Source organism: Jaculus jaculus, chromosome 13 (genome assembly GCF_020740685.1).
Source record: "Jaculus jaculus isolate mJacJac1 chromosome 13, mJacJac1.mat.Y.cur, whole genome shotgun sequence".
Lineage (NCBI taxonomy): Eukaryota > Metazoa > Chordata > Mammalia > Rodentia > Dipodidae > Jaculus > Jaculus jaculus.
This window is the reverse complement of record NC_059114.1, coordinates 10,337,401-10,363,252: the sequence shown is the minus strand read 5'-3', so window position 1 is coordinate 10,363,252 and position 25,852 is coordinate 10,337,401. Positions and strand designations below refer to the sequence as shown.

Genomic DNA, 25,852 nt, shown 5'->3' with positions numbered 1-25,852 from the left:
AATATTAGTAATAGATAACTTGTGGGGAACATTTTAAAGGTGATCATCCCGACTTTCAGGAGCCCTCTTAACACCTCAACAAAGATAGTAATAGTGACTTTATTGTTTTACTGATGATCCAAAGAGTCAAGATTTGAACCCTCTTCACCACCACAGTGAGAGCTTTCTTTACCATCTAGATTATTTAATGATTCTCTCTTGCCTCCTGGCCAGAGTTAAAAGAGAAAACCCTTAATCCCAGCACTTGAGAGGCAGAGGTAGGAGGATGGCTGTGAGTTCAAGGCCACCCTGAGACTACATAGTGAATTCCAGGTCAGCCTGGGCTAGAGCGAGACCCTACCTCGAAAAACCAAACCAAAAAGAGAGAGAGAGAAAACCCTATAGTTTCCAGGAGTCTTATAGAAATGAAAACACTCATTCCTTATCTAGTTGGGCTGTCCTCGGGTACTAACTTGCTCACACTGTAGGGACACCATGCTCACCTACCACTCTAACGTGTGTGTCAGTGCGCTTGACACCCTTTCCCAAGGTTTAGTTATTTGCTAGACTAGAAACCTTCCTGGGTCCTCATGGCCACAGATCCCAGTCTACAGAGTGAGTTGAACCACCACCTACCCCTCATCCCGCAATCATTAGGTGACACAATGGTTTAGTCCCACTGGTCCAGTTGGCAGCAGGACCTACTGAAAGCTCAGGACTGAAACAATGAGGGATGAGTCTTGGCTTATCTTCACACCCTTCCTTCCTTCACACCTAGGCCTGGCTGGGTAACTTTTCTCTCAGCCTTAGTGTCACTGGCCAAGTGGGAGTGATAGGCCTTTAAGAAGATGGTAACAGTGCTTCATAGACTGTGTCATGGGGGAGAGGCTTACACAGGCCTGGCTCTTTGTTACTGTCCTATGTGGACTCAAGGCAGTTATCTTTTACATTTTTAAAAATTTTATTTTTATTTATTTGAGAGGGAGAGAAAGGGGAGGGGGAGAGAGAGGGAGAGGGAGGGAGGGAGGGAGAGGGAGAGAAAGAAAGAAAAGGTACACCAGAGCCTCCAGCCACTGCAAACAAACTCCAGATACATGTGCCACCTTGTGCATCTGGCTTACGTGGGTCCTGGGGAATTGAACCTGGGTCCTTTGGTTTGCATGAAAGTGCTTTAACTACTAAACCATCTCTCCAGCCCTTTGCTTTTTTTTTTTAAATGTATTTTATTTTTATTTATTTGTTAAAAGAGAGATAAAGAGGCAGATAGAAAGAAAGGACATGCCAGGGCCTCCAGCCACTGCAAACAAAGTCCAGATTTCATGTGCTACCTTGTGCATCTAGTTTATGTGAGTCCTGGGAAATAGAACCTGGGTCCTTTGGGTTTGCAGGCAAGTGCCTTAACCACTAAGCCATTCCTCCAGCCCTGTTTTGCTTTTTTTTTTTTTGTTTGTTTTTTTGGAGGCAGAGTTTGACTCTAGTCCAGGCTGACCTGGAATTCACTATGCCAGATGCACAAAGTGGTGGATGTTTCTAGAGTTCATTTTCAGTGGCAAGAGGCCCTGGCACAACCATACTCTTTCTCTTTCCCTCTCAAATACATATAACTATATATATATATTTTAGTTTGTTTTTTGAGGTAGAGTCTTGCTCTAGTCCAGGTTGACCTGGAATTCACTCTGTAGTCTCAGGCTGTCCTTGAACTCACAGAGGTCCCCCTACCTCTGCCTCCCAAGTGTTGGAATTAAAAGTGTGTACCACCATGCCTGGCCTAATAACAATATTTTAAAGAAAACCTTTCTGGGCTATAGCTGTGGTACAGTGGTAGATCATGTACTTAGCATTCATAGGAAAAGAAATCTCAATCTCTCTCTTTCTGAGACAGGGTGTTGCTATATAGATTAGTCTGGCCCTCAACTTGCAGTCATCTTCCTGCCTCGGTCTCCCAAGAACTGGGATTAAAGCATGCACCACCATGCCTGGCAAACTCTCAGTATTTTAAGGAAGTTATTCTTCAACTGTTCTTGACTAACATTTTTTTTGGGTGGAGGGGCTGCCTCATTTCAGGCTCTTAACCTGAGCTGAAGCTAGCTAGCTCTTTGGGTCTCTTTTGTGCTGACTGGTGGTTGGCAGGAACTGGTGCTGGCCTTCTTGCCCTAGCTTCCTTTGCACACTGAAACTCCTGAGGGCAGTTTAGGAGCTCCTCTCAGATAGAGCTCAGCAGCACTTCCTCTTGTTTCCTGGCTGCCCATGTCCATCAGAGGCCTTCAGAGGTGTACTTCAACTCACCCTACCCAGAGGCCCAATTCAGGACTGCTACAGGACCCCCTCCTGCTTGCTCAGCTGCAGCCACACCAGGCCCAGCTGGAGGAGCTCTTCCTGTCTAGGAGGAGGTGTAGGCTCTCCCTCTGTTCTGGAAGTCAAGGCACAGTGAGGATTAGATCTGCTTTGGGCAGACCTGATACTTCTGTTGACTTCATCCATAGTCCTGCCAGGAGAGACCTTCCTCTCCGGCTCAACTGTGTTTAGGACAGAAATCTGGGCCTGTAGAGAGGCAGGGCTATGCCTTTCTTTTGCAGGGCCCTGCCACGCCAAATCAGGCAGCAAGGAGCTGTGGTTTCACTCAGCTTTCATCAGCAACTGACCTCAGAGATTGGTAATCCTTTGTGCTTTCTATGAACACTTCCTCATGTGTTAGCCCAGCTCATCCTCTCCGACCTCTCTAAGAGACACAAGAAGGTGGATGACCATCTCTGCCCCTTTGTGCTGAAAAGGGTTTGGAGCTGGGAAAGGCTGACTGCTCTCACCTTTTCTTTCCCTTGCCAGTTCTGCATAAGGACAGAGCTTTACGGTGAACCTCAGTGGACTGAGTATGTTCTACGTTTGCTTTGGAGAAGGCTAAGTGTGAGCTTGAAGGACCTGTGATCTGAGCTGTCCTATTTCCCATTGCCAAAGCCTGCCCAGAGTGGCTTCCTTAAGGTGACCCTTGTCTCACAGCAACAGGAAGCTGTTTCCAGTGTCAGGGCGGTTTCCTTCCTTTCCCTTCTCTCCCTGTTTCCAGGCAGTCTCAGAAGCTATAGCTTAGCTCTTATGAGCAGCCGGTGGTTCTTGCCTGGTGCCCGTGGCCTGTTGCTTGTCTCCTCCTGGTTCTTGACTTGCTCTGACCTCTGAAAAGTTTCCTCCTATTTGTATTGGTCATCAGGAAGGCCAGGGCCTGTGTGTTCTTCTTCTGAGAGCTTCCAGCGGGACTGCTTGAGGGACCTTTCCAGGTGAGGAGAAGTTAGGTGGGAGCTGAGGCCCTGGGGCTTCTGTGTCAAGTGTCCTTCTGGGATGAGGGTGGAAAGGGAGCTGTCACTGAACAGACTGAGTCAGACCTCACATTAAGCACATTTCCTCCCTTCTTCTTTTTGTTTGGTTTTCCGAGGTAGGTTCTCGCTCTAGCTCAGGCTAACCTGGAATTCACTATGTAGTCTCAGGGTGGCCTCAAACTGTTAGCGATCCTCCTACCTCTGCCTCTTGAGGGCTGGGATTAAAGGCATGCGCCACCACGCCTAGTTTATTTTCTCACTTCTATTTTATTTTATTTTTATTTTTCAAGGTAGGGTCTCACTCTAGCCCAGGCTGACCTGGAATTCACTCTGTAGTCTCAGAGTAGCCTCAAACTAAGGGCAGTTCTGCTACCTCTGCCTCCCAAGTGCTGGGATTTAAGTCGTGCACCCCGCCACGCCTGGCCCATTTCCTCACTTCTAATGGAATGCTTTGAGCAAGTCTTCAGAGTGGTAGGTAACCTCAGTTAGACCCTAAAGTTGGTGAGAAGTGATTGATCCAAATTTAGTGTGAGATTCAAACCCACACCACTGTTCTCATGCCTCAAGCACATGTCTCCTTGATGCTCAGGCCTGGGTGCTTAGTGCAGGGGTGAGACAATGCCACTGTCATCCAGCCCTTTCCCTCTATGAATATCTCACAGGCCTGGGCCTCTGCCTTTGTACTTGCCTACCTGATGGGCTAGGGAAGCTTCCTTCAGAGCCTCTTGCTAAGTTTAGGCTCAAGGGAGCCTACTCCTTCCCCTGTGCCCTGTCTATCTCTTGAGGAACCAGTGAGGTAGAAACTGCTATCCACTTTCTATCTGGGTCTTTTCTAGCTGTGTGGTACAGGTGGTGGTGGTAACATTTCTGACTCTGTAACCTTAGTTTTTCCCACTCTAGAGAAAAATTTCAGTTTCCCTTACTTAAAAGATACAGTAGTTTTTCAAACCAGGTTTTGCTAGTGGCAGCCTTTTTTTTTTCTGATAAAAGTAGCTAACCTGAATTGGAGACTAGCTGTGGGCCACGAGCTGCCTTAAATACTTCTTTCACTTCCCTATTTTGTGAATGGCAGGGAAGACATGGGCCATTTTAGCAAGCACTAGGATGTGTACTCAGCCACAGCCCAGCCACCCCAGGTGGGGGTTGGGTCCAGGAGCTCAGGGTCAAGGAAGGAGAAGAGAGGAATTCTGACCAAAACAAAGAGCATGCCATGCGAGCACCCAGCCCCTGTCTTCTGCGTTTGGCTGAGATTTCTCCTCTCCATTCTCATCTGGCTGGGTCCTGCCAACAAAGTTGCTTGAACCAACACTTTTTAATTTTTTTTTTGGTTTTTCGAGGTAGGGTCTTACTCTAGCCCAGGCTGACCTGGATTTCACTCAGTAGTCTCAGGGTAGCCTTGAATTCATGGCAGTCCTCCTAGCTCTGCCTCCAAGTGCTGGGACTAAAGGCATGTGCCACTATGCCTGGCTTAAAACAATACTTTTATGGCAGTGCCTGAACCAGGCATGGTGGCGCATGGGAGGTGAGGGGAGGGGAAGGGAAGGGAGGGGTGTGTGAACCATAGTTCTGAGCACGTTCTGGTTCATCTTGTAAGTGACCTTACCTCTGCCTGCAACTATGCCCATACAGTGCACAGCCTTTCCTAGTAATAAACCATGGGGCAGCTCAATTTATAGGGCTGTATTTTGACTCCAAAAACAGTCAGTTCTATTTGTGGGTCCACACTAGTGGATCAAACCAGCTGCAGATTGAAAGCAAAGTTGGACCAGTGAGGATTGCATCTATGGAACATGTGCACACCCTTGTTCCCTAAACAGAAGTCTAACAACTGTTTGCATAGTGTTAGGTATCTGGAGATGATTTAAAGTGGATGTGAGGAATCCAGGCTGGGAGGCAGCAGTAGTATGATCACTATCAAGTTTGAGGCCAACCTGGGGCTACAGAGGCAGCTCCAGGCCAGCCTGGGCTAAGTGAGATCCTACCTTGAAACAAACAAACAAAAATACATTATTTGCTAGCATATGTACTGGTTATGTACAAATACTATTCCTTTCTAAAAAATTTTATTTTTTCAAATTTTTACTTATTTATTTGAGAGAGAGAGAGAGAAAGAGAGAGAGAGAGGGAGGGAGGGAGGGAGGGAGGGAGGGAGATTGGGCATGCCAAGACCTCTAGCCATAGCAAATGAACTCTAGATGCATGTGCCCCCTTGTGCATCTGGCTTACTTGGGTCCTGGGGAGTTGAACCTGGGACTTTTTGGCTTTGTAGGCAAACACCCTTTTTTTTTTTTTTTTAATACAGTTTTACTTATTTTTTATTTGAGAGAGAGAGAGAATTGGTGTGCCAGGGCCTAAGCCACTGAAATCAAACTCCAGACATTTGCACCATCTAATGGGCATGTGTGACCTTGTGCTTGCCTCACCTTTGTGCAACTGGCTTATGTGGCATCTGGAGAGTTGAACATGGGTCCTTAGGCTCTCAGGCAAGCGCCTTAACCACTAAGCCATCTCTTTAGCCCCGAAATTTCATTTTTATTATTTATTTGAGAGAGGAAGTGGGGGGGGGAGAGAAACAGAATAGGTATGTCAGGTCCTCTAGTAACTGCAAACTCCAGATGCTTGTGCCACATTGTGTATCTGGATTTATTTGGGTACTGAAGAATTGAACCTGGGTCATTTGGCTTTCTAGGCAAGCACCTTAACACTAAACCATCTCTCCAGCCCCAATTTTCATTTTTTATTTAATCTCAAGCAGAGATAGAGAGACAGAAAGACAGAGAGAAGACAGGCATGCCAGGGTCTCTCTAACTGCTGCAAACAAACTCCAGATGCATGCACCACCTGTGGATCTGGCTTTATGTGGGTACTGGAGAATCAAACCCAGGTCATTAGGCTTTGGACACAAGTGCCTTAATTGCTGAGCCATCCCTCCAGCCCAACTATTCCTTTTTTTTTTTTTTTTTTTTTGGTTTTTCGAGGTAGGGTCTCACTCTGGTCCAGGCTGACCTGGAATTAACTCTGTAGTCTTAGGGTGGCCTTGAACTCATGGCAATCCTCCTACCTCTGCCTCCCGAGTGCTGGGATTAAAGGCGTGCGCCACCACGCCCGGCTTCCAACTATTCCTTTTTATATACAGGATTTGAGCAGAATTTGCTGTCCATAAGGGATCCTGGAACCAATCCCCATGAATACTAAGGGATGGCTAGAGTTATGGGGTCTAGAATTCTGTGACAGACCTCAGGAATACCTATGTCGTCATTGAAGGATGTGCCCTCTGCCATCACCTGATGGTAACATGTCTAACTGCAGTATCCTTTGTCTCCACCATAGGCTCTGTATTGTAGCAACAGTAGGAATGGCCTCTGTTCTCCTCTGTTTGCTCTTGCATTATGCTTACTGAAGGCCCACCAAGCCCTTGCAAAGGGCCAACCCTGAAAGCTGCTGGCGTGGATACATAGGCACAGCTGTCCTTTTGACTTTCAGATTCGTCTGAGATGCCAGAAGGGTATCCCGCCTTCTCTGCGGGGACGAGCTTGGCAGTACCTGTCAGGAGGCAAGGTGAAACTACAGCAGAACCCTGGAAAATTTGACGTGAGTTTCTTTCCTTCACCTCACTGTTCATGGTGTGTCTTCCTTTCCTGGGCATCTTCCCATGGAAGTGATTCCCTTGCACTGTCCTGGACCAAAGCAAGTTGGCAGTTGATAGACCCTTTACTCACAGGCCTGACTGTGACCCAGATTGGCCCATTCTAGGAGCCATGACTCCTAAGGACTTACTGTTCATCTCATGCTTCAGTCAGAGCAGGCCTCAGTGGGACAAACACATCTGCCATTCCAACTCTTTCTCTCTCTTTTTAAAAAGATTTTATTATTTTCTTTCTTTTTTTTTTTTGAGGTAGGGTCTCACTCTGGTCCAGGCTGACCTGGAATTAACTCTGTAGTCTCAGGGTGGCCTTGAACTCACGGCGATCCTCCTACCTCTGCCTCCCGAGTGCTGGGATTAAAGGCGTGCACCACCACGCCCGGCTTAAAAGATTTTATTATTTATTTGACAGAGAGAGAGAGAAAGAAAGAGAGAGAGGCAGATAGAGAGATAATGGGCACACCATTTGGGTCCTAGAGGATTGAACCTGGATCCTTTGGCTTTGCAGGCAAGTGTCTTAACCATTAAACCATCTCTCCAGTCCTCTTTCTCTTATTTACTTATTTGCAAGCACAGAGAGATGGTGGGGGGGGGGGAGAGAGAGACAGACAGATAAACAGAATGGGCATGCCATAATGGTGCATCCAGCTTTACATGGATACTAGGGAAATGACCCTAGGTCGTTAGGCTTTGCAGACAAGCACCTCAACCACAAAGCCATCTCCCAGCCACAACTCTTTTTGTTTGTTTGTTTGTTTATTTTTTTAATTTGAGAGTGACAGAGAGATAGAGAGAGAATGGGCATGCCAGGGCCTCCAGCCACCGCAAATGAACTCCAGACACATGTGCCACCTTGTGCATCTGGCTAACGTGGGTCCTGGGGAATCGAGCCTTGAACCAGGGTCCTTAGGCTTCACAGGCAAGCGCTTCACCACTAAGCCATCTCTCCAGCCCCAGCCACAACTCTTTCCCCTGACAGTCATTCAGGTTTGCTTTCTTGGGCTGTGTGACTTTGTAGCTCTTGGTCATCAGGAGGGGACTTTCAGACCAATTTCTTCTTTTTTAGCCAAGGCTGACCTGGAATTCACGGTGTAATCTCAGGTGGGCCGCAGACTCATAGTGATGCTCCTGCTTCTGCCAATTTCCTCTTTTGTTTGTTTTATTTTTTCTAGGTAGGGTCTCACTCTAGCTTCAGCTGACCTGGAATTCACTATGTAGTCTCAGGGTGGCCTCGAACTTGTGGTGGCCCTCCTACCTCTGCTGGGACTAAAGGTCCCCAGTGTCCTCCTTTGTCTTGAGTCTGTGCAGTAGGCCTTTACATTTTTTTTTTTTTCGAGGTAGGGTCTCACTGTAGCCCAGGCTGACCTGGAATTCACTATGGAGTCTAAGGGTGGCCTCAAACTCACGGTCGTCCTCCTACCTCTGCCTCCCAAGTGCTGGGATTAAAGGCGTGCGCCACCACACCTGGCTGCAATTGGCCTTTAGAAGCTTACTCGGTAGGACCACAAGACCCTTGACCCACCAGTTTGGCTTCCCAAGCTCTGTTTCCTGTCTCTAAGCCTGGTCAGATGTGATCCACGGAATATCTTGAGGATCTGTCAGTCCTGGGAGTAGCAGAGCCAAATCACTATCTTCAGGGGTCAGAAACCAACCAGTAACCACAGAGGATGTCTAGCCATGAGTCTGTCTCACCTACTGTTGTCACCACCTTGGCCATGATATCATACTCCTCTAGCCACTGAATGAGCCACTGAACCCGCTGTCCTAGGGAATACTGGGGAAGCAGTTGACTTCCAGGGGTTGCCTCAGTATCCCAGCAGGCTGCATCCTGAGAAGAGCAGGAGGTTCAGGGACAGGAGCCCCACCATAGTTGTATCAGACTGCCAGGGCCCAGGCATGAGATCTGAGACTATGGGTGGCCTGACCAGCCTCCTAGGTGAACTGTCCAGGTACGAGTGTCCATTGTGTGTGAGAGTGTGCAATGAAGCTTGGGGCTTTGTGCATGTGTGCATGGAATAGTATGCCTTGAGGGAACCGAGATGTCTGGGACGTTGCTTGTGTGACCTTGATGCTCTGAAGCTGAGTGGTGGGTCCTTATGCAGTCCTCAGGGCCCCAACAGTTTTTTTTTATTTTACTTCTTTTTTTTTTTTAATTTTTAATTTATTTATTTGAGAGCGACAGACACAGAGAGAAAGACAGATAGAGGGAGAGAGAGAAAGTGGGCACGCCAGGGCTTCCAGCCTCTGCAAATGAACTCCAGACGCATGCGCCCCCTTGTGCATCTGGCTTATGTGGGTACTGGGGAATCGAACCAGGGTCCTTAGGCTTTTCAGGCAAGCACCTTAACCACTAAGCCATCTCTCCAGCCCAGATTTTTTTTTACCTGAGGAAAGTCTCTGTTGGATAAACTTGATTAGAACATTTAAAATGCAGGGACCTACAATCAGTCCTGAAACTAACAGAATTATGAGTACAGAGATGGTGGTAATCAGAATGGTGAGCCAGGGTGACCAAGAAAACAAATTTTCATACAGATGAACAGGCAGCTGGTTTACAGAAGCAGGACATGACAGCTTGTACAGTCTATATGATTTAAAACATTTTTTTTTTTTTTTTTTGGTTTTTCGAGGTAGGGTCTCACTCTAGCCCAGGCTGGCCTGGAATTCACTATGGAGTGTCAGGGTGGCCTTGAACTCAACGGCAATCCTCCTACCTTTGTCCGAGTGCTGGGATGAAAGGTGTGTGCCGCCACGCCCGGCTTAAAACTTTTTTTTTTTTTTTGATATCATGTTGAATTCCTCAAGCTTTTGCATACATACATGAGTCAGCTTCCAGAGTGACTAGAGCAGGGCTGTAGTCTTTTTGTCAGGGGTAGGTGTCCTCTGAGCTTGACTCGGAGGGGACCCTCTGGGTTCCTGGTAATCTGTTACCAGCCCAGATTTTGTTTGTTTGTGGAAGCAGGGTCTTACTCTAGCCCAGGCTGACCTCCAGTTCACTATGTAGTCTCAGGGTGGCTTTGAACTCAAGTGATCCTCCAACCTCTGCCTCCCGAATGCTGAGATTAAAGGCATATGCCACAAACCCTGGCTATGAATTTGTACTTATTTATTTATCTATCTTTATTTATTTATTTAAAGAGAGAATGGGTACGCCAGGCCCTCTAGACACTGCAGATGAACTCTAGATGCATGTGCCACCTTGTGCATCTGGCTTACATGGGTCCTGTGAAATTGAACCTGGGTGTTTTGGCTTTGTAAGCAAGCACCTTAACTGCTAAATCATCTCTCCAGCCCAAATATATATATGTATATATTTTTTGAGGTATAATTTCACTGTAGCCCAGGCTGACTTAAACTCTGTAGCCTCAGTCTGTCCTTGAATTCCTACCTCTTAGCCTCCCAAGTGCTGGGATCAAAGGCATGTACCACCACACCACTTCCCATTCCATTTTTTTTTTAAGCAAATCAGCATTATTGCCAAACTGTATGGGAGTGCACAGGACATCCATAGACCCTTACTGGAGGGTCCCTTGGTCTCAAAAGGGCAACACTCCCTCCTTCCACTGTAGAAATCGCAGTCACTTCCTCTGTGCTCTAGCTTGAGCATTCCACCAGTCTTTCCTCTTAGTATTTACTTAGGTTCTGGTGCGATAGGCTCTTCAGTTAAACTATAGCTCACCTCCACTTTGGGCCATGAGAAAGAAAGGGCTCTCTCTGAGCCATGGCCCAGGCCTGGTCCTATACCATGAGGTGCATTCCCAGCTCACTCCCTAGGACCTTCCCTTATGTAGCCCTGAAGGCAGATAGTACTTGTTAAGTTCATTTCTGTTTATTCTTTCTTTTCTGAAAATTGAGGTGTGAATTTATCTAAAGTAAAGTGGACAGATCTTGAGTGTATAGTTCAGTGAGTTTTGACAAATAATATATAATGCACAGGGGGCTGGAGAGATGGCTTAGTGGTTAAGGCGCTTCCTTATAAAGCCTAATAACACATGTTCAAATCTCCAGGTCCCACATAACCAGACACACAGTGACACAAGCATGCAATGTTGCATATGCACACAAGGCAGCACACACATCTACAGTTTGTTCACAGTAGCTAAAAGGCTCTGGTATGCCCATTCTTTCTCTGTTTTTTTTTTTTTCTCTCTCTCTCAAAAATAATAAAATATATAATGTGGAGCCAGGTGTGGTGGCACACACCTTTAATCTCCCAGCACTTGGGAGGCAGAGGTAGGAGGATTGCTGTGAGTTCGAGGCCACTCTGAGAATACATAGTGAATTCCAGGTCAGCCTGGGCCAGAGTGAGGTCCTACCTCAAAAAACCAACCCCTCCCAATATATATATATATAAACAAGGGCTGGACAAATGGCTCAGCACTTGAAGGTGCTTGCATGCAAAGCCTGACAACTCGGGTTCAATTCCCCAGTACCCATGTAAAGCCAGATGCACTGTGGTACATTCTTTTGCAGTGGCTGGAGGCCCTGGCATGCCCATATTCATTTATTCTCCCTCTCTCTCCCCTCTCTTCCTAAACAGCAGCAGAGAAGCTGAAGTTAGTGGCTCTGAGTCACACTTGCCTTCAAGACACAATGCCACCATTTTTCTAACCCAAAGCCTTGGGCAAGGGGCTTTCATCTAAACCTCAGTTCCCTCACCTGTGAACAGGTTGTGATTAAAGGACCCATCATTGGGTGGGGAAGGACTAGTGACACTCTTACATGCTCTGTGCTTGCCTCAGCACCTGGCTCTGAGCCATGGAAATGGGTGGTAGCTTTGCTTGAAGTAGCTTTTCATCTTCAGGATGTGGTATCATTCCTAGATAGACTGGGTCCTGCCTGGAGTGCTCAGAAATTCTAGCCACAGTCATGATGGACACTTGTTCACAAGAGTCTCCGGGAGCGAGTATCCCTCTCAGACTCTTCAGGGTCTGCTCTCCTTACTGTTGCCCAGGCTTCCTCACCTGTCTTGAGGAAGATGCATTCCCACTAAGGGCCTGGCTAGTGACTCATCTGGTATCTGGGATAGTCATGTCCTTTCAGGAGTGCCCCTTGCAGGTCTCCCTGATGTGTGCCCTTGTTTTCAGGAGCTGGACATGTCTCCTGGGGACCCCAAGTGGCTGGATGTGATTGAGCGGGACCTACACCGGCAGTTCCCTTTTCATGAGATGTTTGTGTCCCGGGGAGGCCATGGGTGAGTAGGCTGGGTCTGAGGGCTGAGGGTGGCTCTAGGCCTTGTCCCTCAGGAGGTCAGAGGAAATATGGTGAAAAGAGTTTGGGACCATCCCAGGGGCTTAGAAGCAATGTGTCCAAAATTCCAGTTGTGGAGTTGGCCTTCTTTGTTTGAGTTTTTGGTACTTTTAGCATCATCTATGAGTCCTGGAGCAGCTCTCATCATTTATTATCCAGACTGCTAGGGCTTGCTTGGCCTGGCCTTGGATGAGAAGGGTGGATGGGTGGAAAGCATATAGGAGGGGAAAGATACGGTAGGTAAGAGGACCAAGTTGAAAGTCCAGGAACAAGCTTCCCAGTGAGGGACATCCCTCCAACCCCTTACACCTCCTTATTCTGTATCTGTCCAGCATCCTGCCCTGGCCCAATCCTGCTTTCTCTCTCAGTCCTGCATTCACCTGGTCACATGATCACCCATGTGCTGCAGTTGGGAGACTGACTCCTTGGTGACCATAGGCAGATCACCTCCCCTCTTCAGGGAAGGAAGGGCAGATTCTGAGGCAGGTCTGGTCCAGTGGGGCACAGGTGAGGGCAGTGGGCAACAGTCACCCCTGTCATTACCACCCTGCCTGGCCTCTCCATAGCCAGCAGGACCTGTTCCGTGTGCTGAAGGCCTATACGCTGTACAGACCCGAGGAGGGCTACTGCCAGGCCCAGGCGCCCATTGCTGCCGTGCTGCTCATGCACATGCCTGCTGAGGTACCTCAGGCCCTGGGTGGGTGAGAGGGCAGGCGGGCAGGGGCCCGACCCCAGCAGCAAGGCCTCGTGTCTTCTTTCACCTGCAGCAAGCCTTCTGGTGTCTGGTACAGATCTGTGAGAAGTACCTGCCTGGCTACTACAGTGAGAAACTGGTGAGTGCTTGCCTAGCCTATACCCACCCCAGGCTGGCTGCCCTCTTTTCTCTAAAGCCACTGCAGGCTGAAGTCCCAAGACCTGTGAGAGTCAGGCTGCTTTAGACACCAGCATCATCAGTTGCACTCTCACCTCCATACCTGCCTCTGGCTACTTGGCAGGATGCACATTCCTCCGGGCACCCAGCTCCTCCCTCCTTGGCCTTGGCTGAAGCTCTATTCTGCCCTCCTTCCCTGGAGGAACACCTCCTTCCCCTCGGCTTTGGCTCAAGCATAGAGCTGTCCTTGACCCTGGCAGGCAGGACCCTCCAGCATGTGCTTGAGGAGTGCTCCTGTTCCTGCCATGTGCAGGGCATTCAGCCCATTGTCCTGGTCTCTGTGTTCCTAGACTGCTTACATGCTGAGTTCCCTGAAGGACCAGCTATGTCTGGTTTTCTCTTCATGGTCTTCCAGTCCCCTGCAGGCCATAGCTACTTGATGAATTAATGAATGTCGGCCTGGTGCTAGGAGCCCCTGTGGGCTCTGGTCATGGCTCTGTGGTCTCCATGTTCCCTCAGGAGGCAATTCAGCTAGATGGCGAGATCCTCTTCTCGCTACTACAGAAGGTGTCCCCAGTTGCTCACAAGCATCTCAGCCGGCAGAAGATTGACCCTCTACTCTACATGACAGAGTGGTTCATGTGCGCCTTTGCCCGTACCCTGCCCTGGAGCTCTGTGCTGCGCGTCTGGGACATGTTCTTCTGTGAAGGTACTGGGTTGGTCTGGGTGGTGAGGAGTGCCAGGGAAGCCCCAAGAAGCCCCGTTGCACTCACTACCTGCCTGCCCTCCATGCAGGAGTCAAGATCATCTTCCGAGTGGGGCTGGTGCTGCTGAAGCATGCACTGGGATCCCCTGAAAAGCTCAAAGCCTGCCAGGGCCAGTATGAGACCATCGAGCAGCTGCGGAGTCTCAGCCCCAAGATCATGCAGGAGGCCTTCCTGGTCCAGGAGGTGCGGCCCTTACCTGTCCCTTGCCACGGGAGGGAGGAGAACTGGCAGGGACTTTGCTGGGAGCCTGGGAAGCCCCTTTCCCCAAGGATGGGTTGGTTACTCATGTCCGACCTCCTGCTCAGCAACCCAAGACCAGGTAGAGGGTGAAGAGATGGGTCATCAAGAGGCCCAGCTTTGCAGAGCCTTCCTTTTCTAGTCCACTTGGGAATTAATAGGAGCTGTGGCCTGTAACCCCCTCTTTTCTCTCTGTGGACAGTTGTCTCTCAGGGGCTATAATGAGATACCTGCACAGGTGTCTTCTCTGCTGCAGGGTCAGGGCAGGCTGTGGCAGTGTACAGGGAGCAGTAGAAGGCCATTCTGCAGCTGCTTTGCCAGTAGCTGCTGAGGACTGAGGAAATAGAGGCTCACCCAGTCAGGGTCTCACAGTGACTCCCCCTAGTCACCAGCCAGAAAGCTGTAGAGCTGTAATTTGAGCCAGCCTACCCTGGGCAATGGGGCTCATATTGCCCATCTGAGTCTTGCCCCTTCTGCCCAGTACCTAAAGTGAGTGGTGAGTTGTGGACAGCTTTCTCCTCTGAGGCAGTGGTCTTGTGTCTAACTCACCTGGTGCAGCTCTGAGACTTGAGCACACCTCCATCCTTCCTGACAGGAACTTTTAGCAGATGGAGGGGAGCTGTAACTAGAGGGGGCCAGAAGGGAAAGGCCTCTTCCCGGTGCTCACGTGCTCCTCACTGGTCCACAGGTGGTGGAGTTGCCCGTGACAGAGCGCCAGATCGAGCGTGAACACCTCATCCAGATGCGGCGCTGGAAGGAGACCCGGGGAGAGCTGCAGTGTTGCTCCTCACCCAGGCTGCATGGTGCCAAAGCCATCCTGGATGCAGAGCCTGGTCCCCGGCCTGCCCTGCAACCTTCACCTTCCATCCGTCTGCCTCCAGATGCGCCCCTCCCTGGCTCCAAAGCTACGCCACTCAAGCAGGTCCAGAAGGAACAGCGGAAGCACGCTAAGGCGAGTGGACAGCTGAACAAGTCCTCGGCTTCCGGTCATGCGACAGTGGTGGCTGCTGGAGGAGACGCATGTTCCCCGCTGGATGTGCCTCAGAGGGACCCAGTCTCCCAGGACCCAGCCCCCCAGGACTCTGTGCCCCAGGACCTAGCTCACCACCACTCCCGAGAGAGCCTGATCTCCCAGGAGAGTGAGGACACCTATTTGTAACCCCTGCAGCTCAGGCCTCCAGGGCGGGGTCTTCACACACTTAACTCGGTTCGGTTCGAAGACTGACAGACACTCCACGGCCGGCGCACCCGAGGGCCTGTGCGCCTGATGCCCTAGCCGTTTGGCTGCTGGACCAGGATGGAGTCTGGCCGGCCCAGCACAGATTCTGCCTGAGCCTCCTTATTTATTTTCTCTAGAGTGAAGCTCGAGCTGGCAGAAGCTACAGCCAAGCAGGCGGGGCCTCACTCAGTCCCCTCCTTTGGAGTCTCTTCTGGGGAATGCTCCCCAGACCAGCGTGCTGGCATGAAAGGAGCAGTGGGGTGCTCTTTGTGTAAAATAGAAACATGATTTTGTACAGAAATAAACAAGCTTGTGTAGAGGACTGTTGTGCAGCCTGAGACCTGGAAGGAGTGCATCCTCTGTCCTGGGCCCCCAGCCCAGCAAGAATCCCTCTGAGAAGTGCCAAGTCCAGGGCCAGTCTCTGTTCTATTGCAGTTACCTTCCTGTTGCTGGCACAAAACACCCAACCAAAAGCAGCTGATGGGAGGAACAGGTTTATTTTGGCTTACAGACTCAACTGGAAGCTCCACGATGACAGGGGAAAGCGTGGCATGAGCAGAGGCTGGGCATCACCTCTGCCACAGCAGTGGAACATGGCAGCATGAGAATGAGCTGCACACTGGCTGGGGGAGCCAGGCGATAATGCTCATAAGCCATCCCCAACACCACGCCTCCTCCAGCAAGGCTTCAGTTCCCAAACTCTACCAGCTGAGGCCTGGCATTCAGAACACAGGAGTTTATGAGAGATGCCTAATTTGATTCAACCCACCACAGTTGTTTTTTTGTTTTTTCGAGGTAGGGGCTCACTCTAGCTCAGGCTGACCTGGAATTCACTATGCAGTCTTAGGGTGGCCTTGAACTCATGTAGACCCTCCTACCTCTGCCTCCCCAGTGCTGGGATTAAAGGTGTGTACCACCACACTTCTCCCCCCCCCCCCCTCTCTCTCTCTCTCTCGTTAATTTGGGAGAGAATGTATGGGCATGGCAGGCTTCTAGCCATGGCAAATGAACTTCAGATGCATGCAGCACTTTGTGTACCTGGCTTTAAGTGGGTACTGGGAAACTGAACCCAGGCTAACAGGCAAGCACCTTTAACCACTGAGCCATCTCCCCAGCCCCAGCCTCTGTTCTCGTCCCACTTTGCCTCTCCCTGCTTCCGCTGCCCCATATCTACCTTCCAGCAGGGATGAGGTACCCTGTGATCAAAGCCTTCCACTGGGGCCGATCAGGGCATGATTCCCAGGCCTTGGTCCCTGCTCTTCACTGAGGGGGAGCACTCCTCCAAGGTCAGGCCTGGATGTCACTTCAGGCCCCACTTAGCTTCTCAGCGTACTCATACAGGGTTGGGCTGCCTCCAGGCATGAGGCACTATGAATGTCCTCAATGCAGATGGGTGGGGAGAGAAGCCAGGCTGGGCTGGCTCTGCCTGACAGGTGGGAAATGTGAACTGAATGGAAAAAAGAATTTCATGCCCACCCAAGAGTCACATGTGTACCCAGAGACCCCCACTGAGCAACCTCTCTTGTCTAAGGTTTCAAGGCAGGTACTTGGTGACAACCTGATAACTGGCAAGGTTGAGAACTGGGTGTCCCTGGGAGAGGCCCCCCCCTACCCCTCTGCTGAGGAAGCAGCTTTCCCAATCAAACAATAGGGCTGTTCCTGGCCTGAGATCAAGCTGGGCCAAACCACAGCCGGGGCAGGCAGGGGAGGAACAAGCAGACTCCCCGGGGAGCCTTCAGGCATAGCCTAGCCCTGGAACATGTTGTCCAGGTACAATTGGGGATACTGAGGCTAAGGAGGTGAACGAGACCCAGGGCAGAGTACCAACTTCCTGCCCTGTCACCCCTGTGGTTTCCCATCTGTGGATGAGATGGGCTCAGCCTTTGGGAAGCACTCGTCCTCCCAGTCCTCTTGGGGACAGGCCAGGATGTGGCAGCTACACAGTGTTCCATGGGGTTCCCCAGAGCTGGAGAGACCGACGACGAGGTTAAGCCCAGCTTCCATCTGCCTGTGGTGCCCAGACCAGAGCCGGCAGGAGGCCTGCATAAGGCCTGCGTGGTCCTCAGCGGGCTTGAAACCTGCTTTAACCTGGTTCAAAGCCTGAGGGTACTTGCACCCAGCAAACAGCCCCTTGGAACACGCTGGACTTTGCCAATGGAGTCAACCTGAGCTTGCTCATGCCTGCTCAGCCTTGATGTCTCAAACCTGCACAGACCTGACCATTCCTCAGGTTGTCTGCCTGTGCTGGGCGCCTCCTTGGGCCTGAAGCCAATTTAGATGTGCTCAGGCCAGTTGAATTTTGCTAATGGCCACAGGCTTTGGGGAGGTTTCTTTTCTTTCTTGTTTTTCTACGAGATAGGGTCTTGCTAGCCCAGGCTGACCTGGTATTCACTATGTAGTCTCAGGATGTCCTTGAACTCATGGCAATATACTCCTACCTCTGCCTCTGGAGTGCTGGGATTAAAGGCATGTGCCACACACCCGGCTTGGGGAGGTTTCTTTTCTCTCTCTCTCTTTTTGGTTTTTCTAGGTAGGGTTTTGCTCTAGCCCAGGCCGACCTGGAATTCACTAGGTAGTCTCAGGGGAAGGTGTGGCCTGAGTAACCAGCAAGCCTCAACCACAAGGGCCTATCTCCCCAAAAAAGTCTGAGCCCTGGGCATTACAAGTATTTCTGGGTTTGCACTGCATTGAAACACCCTAAGCTATAGGCGTGGGCCACTTTCAGGAGGGCTCTACTTCACAGTATGTTGCTCATACCGAAGTGACCCAGGATTTTCCTTTCCTCTGTGCCTGTTGGGTAGCCTTCTACTCTGAAAGCTGGGTGATTAAAAACCTAGGCAAGATTTCAGCTGGTCAGGCCCACTCAAAAGGTAGGGAAGGACTGTTATCAATACCAATTCTAGGCAGTCCTTCCTTAGGGGACTTTAGCCCCCACCATTCCAGGCAGTTCTGGCAAACCCTGTGCCTCCCTCCCCCAGCAATCCCTGGAAAAGTAAAGAAAGGAGCTCTGTTGGGAACAAACCGCACGCTGTATGGGTTTGGAGACCGCGCTCCAGCCCCAGCCAAGCTCTTGAGACCCTTTCTGAGTCCTAAATGACCTCAATCCAGTGTCCACATGCGAGCCTCAAAGCACCCTTGGCTGCCCGCTTGTTGCCCCAAACTCAAAACAGCTGGCATGCAGCGGAAAGGGCGGAGCCTGGGAGGGGTGGAGCCAAGAGGAGATTTCCACGCCCCCCAGGTCAGGGCTAGAGTGGGTGGAGCTATCCCGGGTGGGGCTGAAAGGTGCGAAGTGAAGTGCTGGCGTCGGGAGGAGGCGTGGCCAACAAGAAGCTGGGCGTGGTCGGCGGCGTGGGTACGGCGGTACAGCGGCTCCTTTAAATCCCGGGGCGGCACCCGTGCCGCTCCGCCTCCGGCCCGGGTGTAGCTGGCGGCGGGGCCGGGGCAGCGCGATCGGCGATGGAGCTGCACATCCTAGAGCACCGGGTGCGGGTGCTGAGCGTCGCCCGCCCCGGTCTCTGGCTCTACACCCACCCGCTCATCAAGCTGCTCTTCTTGCCCCGTCGCAGCCGGTGCGCGCCCGGGTTCGGGGGCGCAGGTGGGGTGTGGGGGTAGTGGTGGTGGTGGTGGTGGTGGTCGGCTGTCTCGACTCTGGACGAGGGTCGGAGGATGAGGGTTTTTGCCTCGAGGCTACGGGGACGGGTGGAGAGAGGCACTCGCCCTCTGGCTGCCATCCGGCCTGGGCCTACCCTTCCTGGGACGCCGCCTATCCGGCCCCATAAGCGCCCCCCCCCCCATTTCTCCTAGTGCCAGGCAAGGCGCAAACAGCCTGGAAGTGGTCAATGCTTAACTCTAAATGGTATGCGTGGGGTCACTTCTCCACGGCTACTGCGGGCAGCTCCTGGCAGACGTCTCACATCGGGTGTGAGAACTGGCCTCGGGAGCCCAAGTTCCGGGCACCTCTTTTGGGGGGCAGGTCGCGAAGGTGGTTCCTGGAGGTGTCCACACCTCACGGCTCCCGGGGAGGGAACTGAGGCCTGAGGGAGCTGGTCAGGAAGGAGCCCAGCGAAGGGTCCTTTAGGGTGGAGGACGGAGCGAAGTCCACTGGCCCTCTCCAGCAATGGGAATTCACTGCGGGCTGAAATCCCCCTCCCCCCAGGTGCAAGTTCTTCAGCCTGACGGAGACCCCGGAGGATTACACACTCATGGTGGATGAGGAAGGCTTTAAAGGTGGGAGCTGGTCTCTAGTCCTCAACCTCTTCACGGGATTCTCACAGGGAACCAGCGTCCCCAAGAGGTTGGGCCTTTCAAGGCAGATGGGTCTGGGTTCAAATGTGCCACGATTCACTTGAGCAAATCATTCCCTTCTCTCGACTGCTTTCCATAAAATGAGTCTAAATTTATTGGTGGTAACCTAACATCTCAGGAGGGTTTTATAAACAAGACTCCTGAAGAGCTGATAGCAATCCTTCTGGCCAGCAAGGGGGCCTCAGTTACAGTTTCGGGCAAGAGTGTGTGTGGTGGTGGGGGATGTGGGGGGGGGGTTCCTGCAGCAGTTTTAAGCCACTTGTTATTATTTCCTCTTGGACTTATCTCCCCAGTGCCGGCCAGCTCCTCCCCTTGCTGGTCTGAGAACTCCAGGAGTCTGAGGGTTGGGGAAGGAATGCTGAAGCCGGCATCTAGCCCAGAGCAGGGTCCTGGGGCCTCCTGGCTGGGCTTGGGCGAACAACAACCACCTTGGCTCTTGTCCCTGCTCATGACTGGACGCTAGCCTGGTCCCTCCCTAGGCCCCGAAGATTTTTTTTTTTTTTTTTTGTTTCCACTTCTGCCTGCCTGGTCCTGTCCTCATAGGCCTGGGGTCTCAGACCAGCCACTTGGAGTTTGGCCTGATCCCCCTCTCCTCTCTCTGCTAGGACTTAGTTTCCCTGCAGAACATGCATGTTGGATCTGCAACGTGATCGGATGGTGCCCCTTAGTGGTGGCCATATAGCATGAAGCCCGTTAGTCTACAAAACAGTCCCGGGGAATATTTGTCATCCCATTTTATGGATAAGAAGCTGGGATTGTTTCAGCTGGATGTAGTAGTACCCTCCACCACTCAGGAGGCTCATTTGAGGCCAGCATTAGCTACAGTGTAAGAGACCCTGTCTTAAACAAAAACTAAAACAATTCTGAGACTGCAATTATTTGTCCTGAAGTCATGCAGCAAATAAATAGCAAAGCTGAGTTGCACCCAGTTCTGAATTTGAAGCTCTGATGTGAGCTGAGAAAGTTCGATTTCCCAGCCTAATAGCTGCTCTTTTTTTGTTTTGTTTTTCGAGGTAGTCTCACTCTAGCCCAGGCTGACGTGGAATTCACTATGTAGTCTCAGGGTGGCCTCGAACTCACCGCGATCCTCCTACCTCAGCCTCCCAAGTGCTGGGATTAAAGGCGTGCGCCACCACGCCTGGCCCCAGCCTAACAGCTTATGCACATGGAGGCATAAATACAGCGGGAGGCAGCTCCAGACTTGGCTTTACCTTGCAAGAAACCTTCAGGACACAGTTGGGGAAACGGGCTCCAAGGGAGGGAGGGAAGGACACCAACTCTGCAGACCTTAACCAGGCCCCATGCCCCTTACCCACAGAGCTACCCCCGTCAGAGTTTCTGCAAGTGGCTGAAGCCACGTGGCTGGTAATGAACGTGTCCTCTCACAGCGGCACAGCAGTGCAGGCTGCTGGGGTCACCAAGATCGCGCGCTCCGTCATCGCGCCGCTCGCCGAGCACCATGTGTCTGTGCTGATGTTGTCCACGTACCAGACCGACTTCATTCTCGTGAGCCTTGCTTGGCGAGTGCTGGTTTAGGGCAGGGTGGGTGAAGGTATCAGAGTGGACCCATGGGGGTGGACTCACCTGCCTTGGCCCAGGTGCGGGAGCAGGACCTGTCGGTGGTGATCCACACCCTGGCCCGAGAGTTCGACATTTACCGTGAAGTAGGCGGGGAACCTGTGCCTGTTACCAGAGAAGATTCCAGCAATGGCTTTCCGCGTGCCCACCATGGTGAGGTCTGCCCCCTAACACCTTCATTTGGGTGGGACCTCCTCCCCCAGGAACTGGTCCCCTGTAGGGGTGGTCCCATAGGCGAGGGGAACCTTACTTACTGTAAAAAAACACCGTCTCACACACTGGGAGGTGGGGAGGGCGCACCCATGCCCTTCCCTGTCTGGCCACTAGGGGTCGCCCTGGCCCACAGATACCTTTTCACCTGGCGCCCCGTCCATCCTAAGCAGGACCCAGCCCCACGGTACATCCCATTCAGAGCCCTCAGAACCGCTTCTGTGTCCTCACACTGGACCCCGAGACGCTGCCAGCCATAGCCACCACCCTCATCGACGTCCTCTTTTACTCACACAGGTGGGCTGTGTGTACCCTTCATCTCTAGCTTCATCCATACCAGTATTTCTGCACACTCTGACCCACCACCTTCCTCCCTCTGCTGCCACTCTGTGCCCTGCCCGGTGTCATGTGGTCCCTAGCAGCCCATGAGAGAGCCATGGGCCCTTCACCCATGTTCTAGAAGCTACTGCCCCCCCCAGAGACCGAGATGTGGACAGAGCCACCTCGGCAGCCCCTCTTCCCGTCAGGCTCTCTCTGCCCCAGTGTGCTTCAGGAAGTCAAAACTGGACAGGGTAGCAGAAGTGGCATGGCCTGCCCAGAGCCATCCACGGCAGCCTCTTTCTCCTAGGGTCTGGAGGAGGATGGGCAGGAAATGCAGCAGTCCCTTGACCTGTCCTCTCTTCCCAGTGTCCCCAAGGAGGCAGCTTCAGGTGATCCTGAGCCCAGCTCCATCCCATTCTTCGCCTTCTCCCTCATCGAGGGTTATATCTCCATCGTCATGGACGCAGAGACGCAGAAAATGTATGTGACCCATGATCCCTGTTGCAGTCAGGTTCGCGTTGCTGGCAGAAATCGCCCAACCAAGAGTAGCTTTTTCTGGGGAGAGGGAGAGGAAAAGGTTTATTTTGGCTTTACAGACTCCAGGGGAAGCTCCATGATGGCAGGGGCAAATGATGGCATGAGCCAGAGGGTGGACATCACCCCCTTGCCAACATCAGGTGGACCATAGCAACAGGAGAGTGTGCCAAACACTGGCAAGGGGACACTGGCTATAACACCTATAAGCCCGCTCCCAACAATACACCACCCCCAGTTAATTCCTGAATCTCCATCAGGTGGAACCTAGCATTCAGAACACCCAAGTTGATGGGGGACACCTGAATCAAACCACCACAACCCCCAAGTAGGCCACAGACACCAAGTCAGTCCGGGGGGAGAGAAGAGGGAGGGTGATATCAGCAGGAGAATCTACCTCAGGGCTTATAATGGGTGGAGAAGATTGGGGTACCCTACTCACCACCCCACTGCCTCTTCAGGTTCCCCAGTGACCTGCTGCTGACCAGCTCCTCTGGGGAGCTGTGGAGGATGGTGCGCATCGGAGGACAGCCCTTGGGTTTTGGTAAAGGCTGATTGGCCCCCCTGTGTTGGGCGGTGGGGAGGAGCCTTGGGGTGACCACGGCGGACAGGATGAGCCACATGTGTCCTCTGTCCTCAGATGAGTGTGGGATTGTAGCACAGATTGCCGGTCCCCTGGCTGCCGCTGACATCTCTGCCTACTACATCAGTACCTTCAACTTTGACCACGCCCTGGTAAGCCATGGGCTAGACAGGAGGCTTCTGAGATTCTGAGGCCCCAGAGGTGGGGACAGAAGGTAGTCCCAGCTCCCCACCCCCGCCCCCCAAGGGGATTGAGCAGCCTGGCCTGACATCCCTTCTTGCACACCTCCCGCCCACCCAGGTGCCCGAGGACGGGATCAGCAACGTCATAGAGGTCCTCCGGCAAAGGCAGGAGGGCTTGGCCTCTGGTGGCTCATAAGAAGCAGCAAGTTCCCAACTCTCTCTCTCGGCCGCTCGGCTTCCAGAGACTTCTCTAAGCTATTTCCCGAAGCTCTGGAGCTGAGACCCTGATCCTGCCAGGGACCCTTCGTTCCTCTGTACGTAAGCTGCGTGCAGGTGCTGGCTCCGGTGCACACGAGTGTGCGGCCGTCGTTGGTGTGCTGTGGGCAGGTGCTGCCCCCACAGTTTGTTTGCCCACACAGGGGCCTCGGTGCTTGGGGCTCAGGCCCTCCACCCATCACTCCCCAGCGTGGCCTCAGCTATTGCACAGTCCCTGCCTGAGGCCCAAGCCACGCCCCTCTGGCCCTGCAGGGGCTGGGTGGGTTTCCTTGCCAGATGAGTTCTGACAGTGCCCCCCGCCCCCAGGTTCCCAAGAAAAGTATTTTTTACATCTCACTTTTTTTTTTTGTTTGCTTTTTTGAATGACTGTTGAAATAAAAGACTTGATATTGACAAGACATTGACGGATTAGGCTGTGTGCCCTGTGTCCGAATGTCAGCCATGGCTTTGCCTCATGCCCCAAACGTCAGCTCCTGGCCTCGTGCAGTAGCTCACTCCAGCCAGTCACCCCACCTTCTTGGCTTCTCATAAGTATGTGAAATATGGCCGTGTGTCTCCGATGAGGAACTGAAGCTTCTAGCAGCCCAGTGACTTAGCCGGTCACGTGGTTCCTATCCAGAGCTGTCTGCCTCAGAAGCCTGGGGCTCCCTTCATTCCTTGCTGACTGCAAGAAACATGGGAAGTTTTTGATCTAGGCAACAACAAAATTCCCAAGGTCTCTTGTTTAGTGGTCCCCCAGCTGGGCTGCTTGGAACCCCATTGAGTACCCCAAAGTATCTTTGTCCCAGGCTCCTGCCTTCTTTCTTTTGGGCCTTGCTTGAGCTCTAATGTCCCTCTTACGGTGAAGTCATTCAGTTTATGCCACCAGGTCCCCTAGAGTGGTGGTCAGGTGATTATCCCCTCTGAGGCTCAGGGCTAGGAGACAAAACAGGACCCTTGAGGTCACCCGGGGCCTGTTTTGTCCTCCAGCACTGCATGCCTGGGCACATCTGGGTTTGGATTCTCCTGCCATCAGGGCCACCTCCCTTTTAGCAAGGCCAGACTTCAACTGCAGAGGTCGGGGTGGGGGTGAGCCCTCCCCACAGGCCCTGGGAGATTATCAGGTACCCTCAGCCCAGACCCGCCCGAGCTCGGGAAGGGAAGAAGGGTGTGACTTCTGTGTACCCAGGTCTCTCTGACTCCCCAGAAAAGCCAGAATGGGCCAGGCCGCTGGCAGTGCGCCCGCCTGGCTCTGGGAGACCACCCTGCCCCCCTCAAGGCTGGGCCTCCAGCTGCAGATGAGATGAGCCCAGAGCACAGCCCAGCCTGGTGAGTGAATGGTGGGGGACTTTGGCCGGCCCTTCCCTTCAGCCTGTTCTCCTCATACGCATGGAGACCCAGGAAGCGGCTCCTTCCAGAAGCCCGAGAGGGAGTATTTCCCTGGAGGTTTTCTGTGGCTACAAGTTGGATGGAGAAGTCCTGGTTCCTCTCCCTGGAGTGTCCTGTGTGGGTGCTGGCTTGGGAGGGGGCCTACCCAGGAGGCGGTGGCTTTGGGGCCAGGTCCCTCAGGGCTGCCTCTCATACCCCTTAGAGAGCTCCTAAATGCATGGTCCACGGGGGGGGGGGGGGGGGGGCGCGGGAATCTGACCACTCTTCTGTGTGCCTGTGAGTCACTGTCTGGTCTGGGTGCTTCTAGTTCTTAAAGGGTGTCAGGTCTCACCCAGTTCCTTAAATCGGGTCCTAGCCCAGCCCTGGCTAACTCTCCGAGCTGTCCACGGGCTGGTCCAGTAAGGGACCACAGGTATGGCCCAGTAGGCTAGTCTGACAGACCTAAGCCTGCGTGTTCATGTGGCCAGCAGTCTTTCTTGCCTACATCTGAGAGCGCCTGTGCAGAAGGGTCTTTAGTTCTTGGGTCATGAATGTCCTTGAGGGTCCCAAGGCCAGGTCCCAACCTCCAGTAGGTCACAGGTAGGGAAACACACTGACGAGTGCTGGGGAGTCTCAGATACACCTGGGGTCCCAGGCACAATATCTAGGAGACACTTTGGGGATGGGTCCCCACCTCATTGATGTTGATGCTCCAAGTCAGGCCTCAGGCTCTCCACACTTAGATGGAGACTCACGGAGCCTTCTGGTCCTACCTGGGAAGAAAAAGCTAGTGTCATCCGCTGGACAGGTATTGGCTTGTCACACTCCCTCAGGCAATAAAAGGGGATGCTCTGGCATCCCAGGGTCCAGTTTCTCTTGAGATGTGGGCTTGATTGGGTTTGTAAAGAAAGGGTGTGGGGATGCCCCAGCCAGAGCTATTTCTACCCTTTCCTGATGGTATACAGGAAACAACCTCTCGGGTCTTCCTCAGAGGTACAGGAGGAGAAACTGGAGGGTTCAAGATTCCATCCCCGCCCTGAGGGCTGCCTGGTCCCGGGCTTGCCAAGTTGTTCTACGGTTGTCTTTTTTTTCTCTAGTGGAGCAAGAAAGAGTGTGGGCTGAAGAGATGGCTCAGCTTTGCCTGCAAGGTCTGCCAACATGGGTTTGGTTCCCCAGTACCCAGGTAAAGCTGGGTTCAGAGTGGTGCATGCAGGTGGAGTTCCGTCGTAGTGGCAGGAAGCCCTG

General features: G+C 52.3%; 2 protein-coding genes across 3 annotated transcripts in view; both read left to right on the top strand.

The window, feature by feature from the left end:
- The window catches only part of Tbc1d10a (TBC1 domain family member 10A), a 35,863-nt gene extending 20,270 nt beyond the window's left edge, over window positions 1–15,593 (top strand). The window contains exons 3-9 of the mRNA XM_004664061.2: window positions 6,768–6,875; window positions 12,015–12,121; window positions 12,744–12,858; window positions 12,945–13,010; window positions 13,568–13,757; window positions 13,844–13,998; window positions 14,741–15,593. Coding sequence (XP_004664118.1) covers window positions 6,768–6,875; window positions 12,015–12,121; window positions 12,744–12,858; window positions 12,945–13,010; window positions 13,568–13,757; window positions 13,844–13,998; window positions 14,741–15,211 — 1,212 coding nt within the window. The 3' untranslated portion in view covers window positions 15,212–15,593. The remainder of the gene's footprint in view (window positions 1–6,767; window positions 6,876–12,014; window positions 12,122–12,743; window positions 12,859–12,944; window positions 13,011–13,567; window positions 13,758–13,843; window positions 13,999–14,740) is intronic.
- Window positions 15,594–18,692: 3,099 nt separating this feature from the next.
- Window positions 18,693–23,660, top strand: Castor1 (cytosolic arginine sensor for mTORC1 subunit 1). Of its 2 annotated transcripts, none has more exons than XM_004663988.3 (9): window positions 18,693–18,840; window positions 19,428–19,498; window positions 20,895–21,082; window positions 21,175–21,307; window positions 21,538–21,661; window positions 22,052–22,165; window positions 22,681–22,763; window positions 22,860–22,954; window positions 23,103–23,660. In XM_004663988.3, the coding sequence occupies exons 1-9, from the start codon at window positions 18,728–18,730 to the stop codon at window positions 23,178–23,180; spliced, it is 999 nt and encodes a 332-aa protein (XP_004664045.2). In that variant the 5' UTR covers window positions 18,693–18,727; the 3' UTR covers window positions 23,181–23,660. The 2 variants fall into 2 exon arrangements, with proteins under 2 accessions (XP_004664045.2, XP_044988539.1); XM_045132604.1 differs by having other exon boundaries at window positions 21,535–21,661.
- Window positions 23,661–25,852: the final 2,192 nt, after the last annotated feature.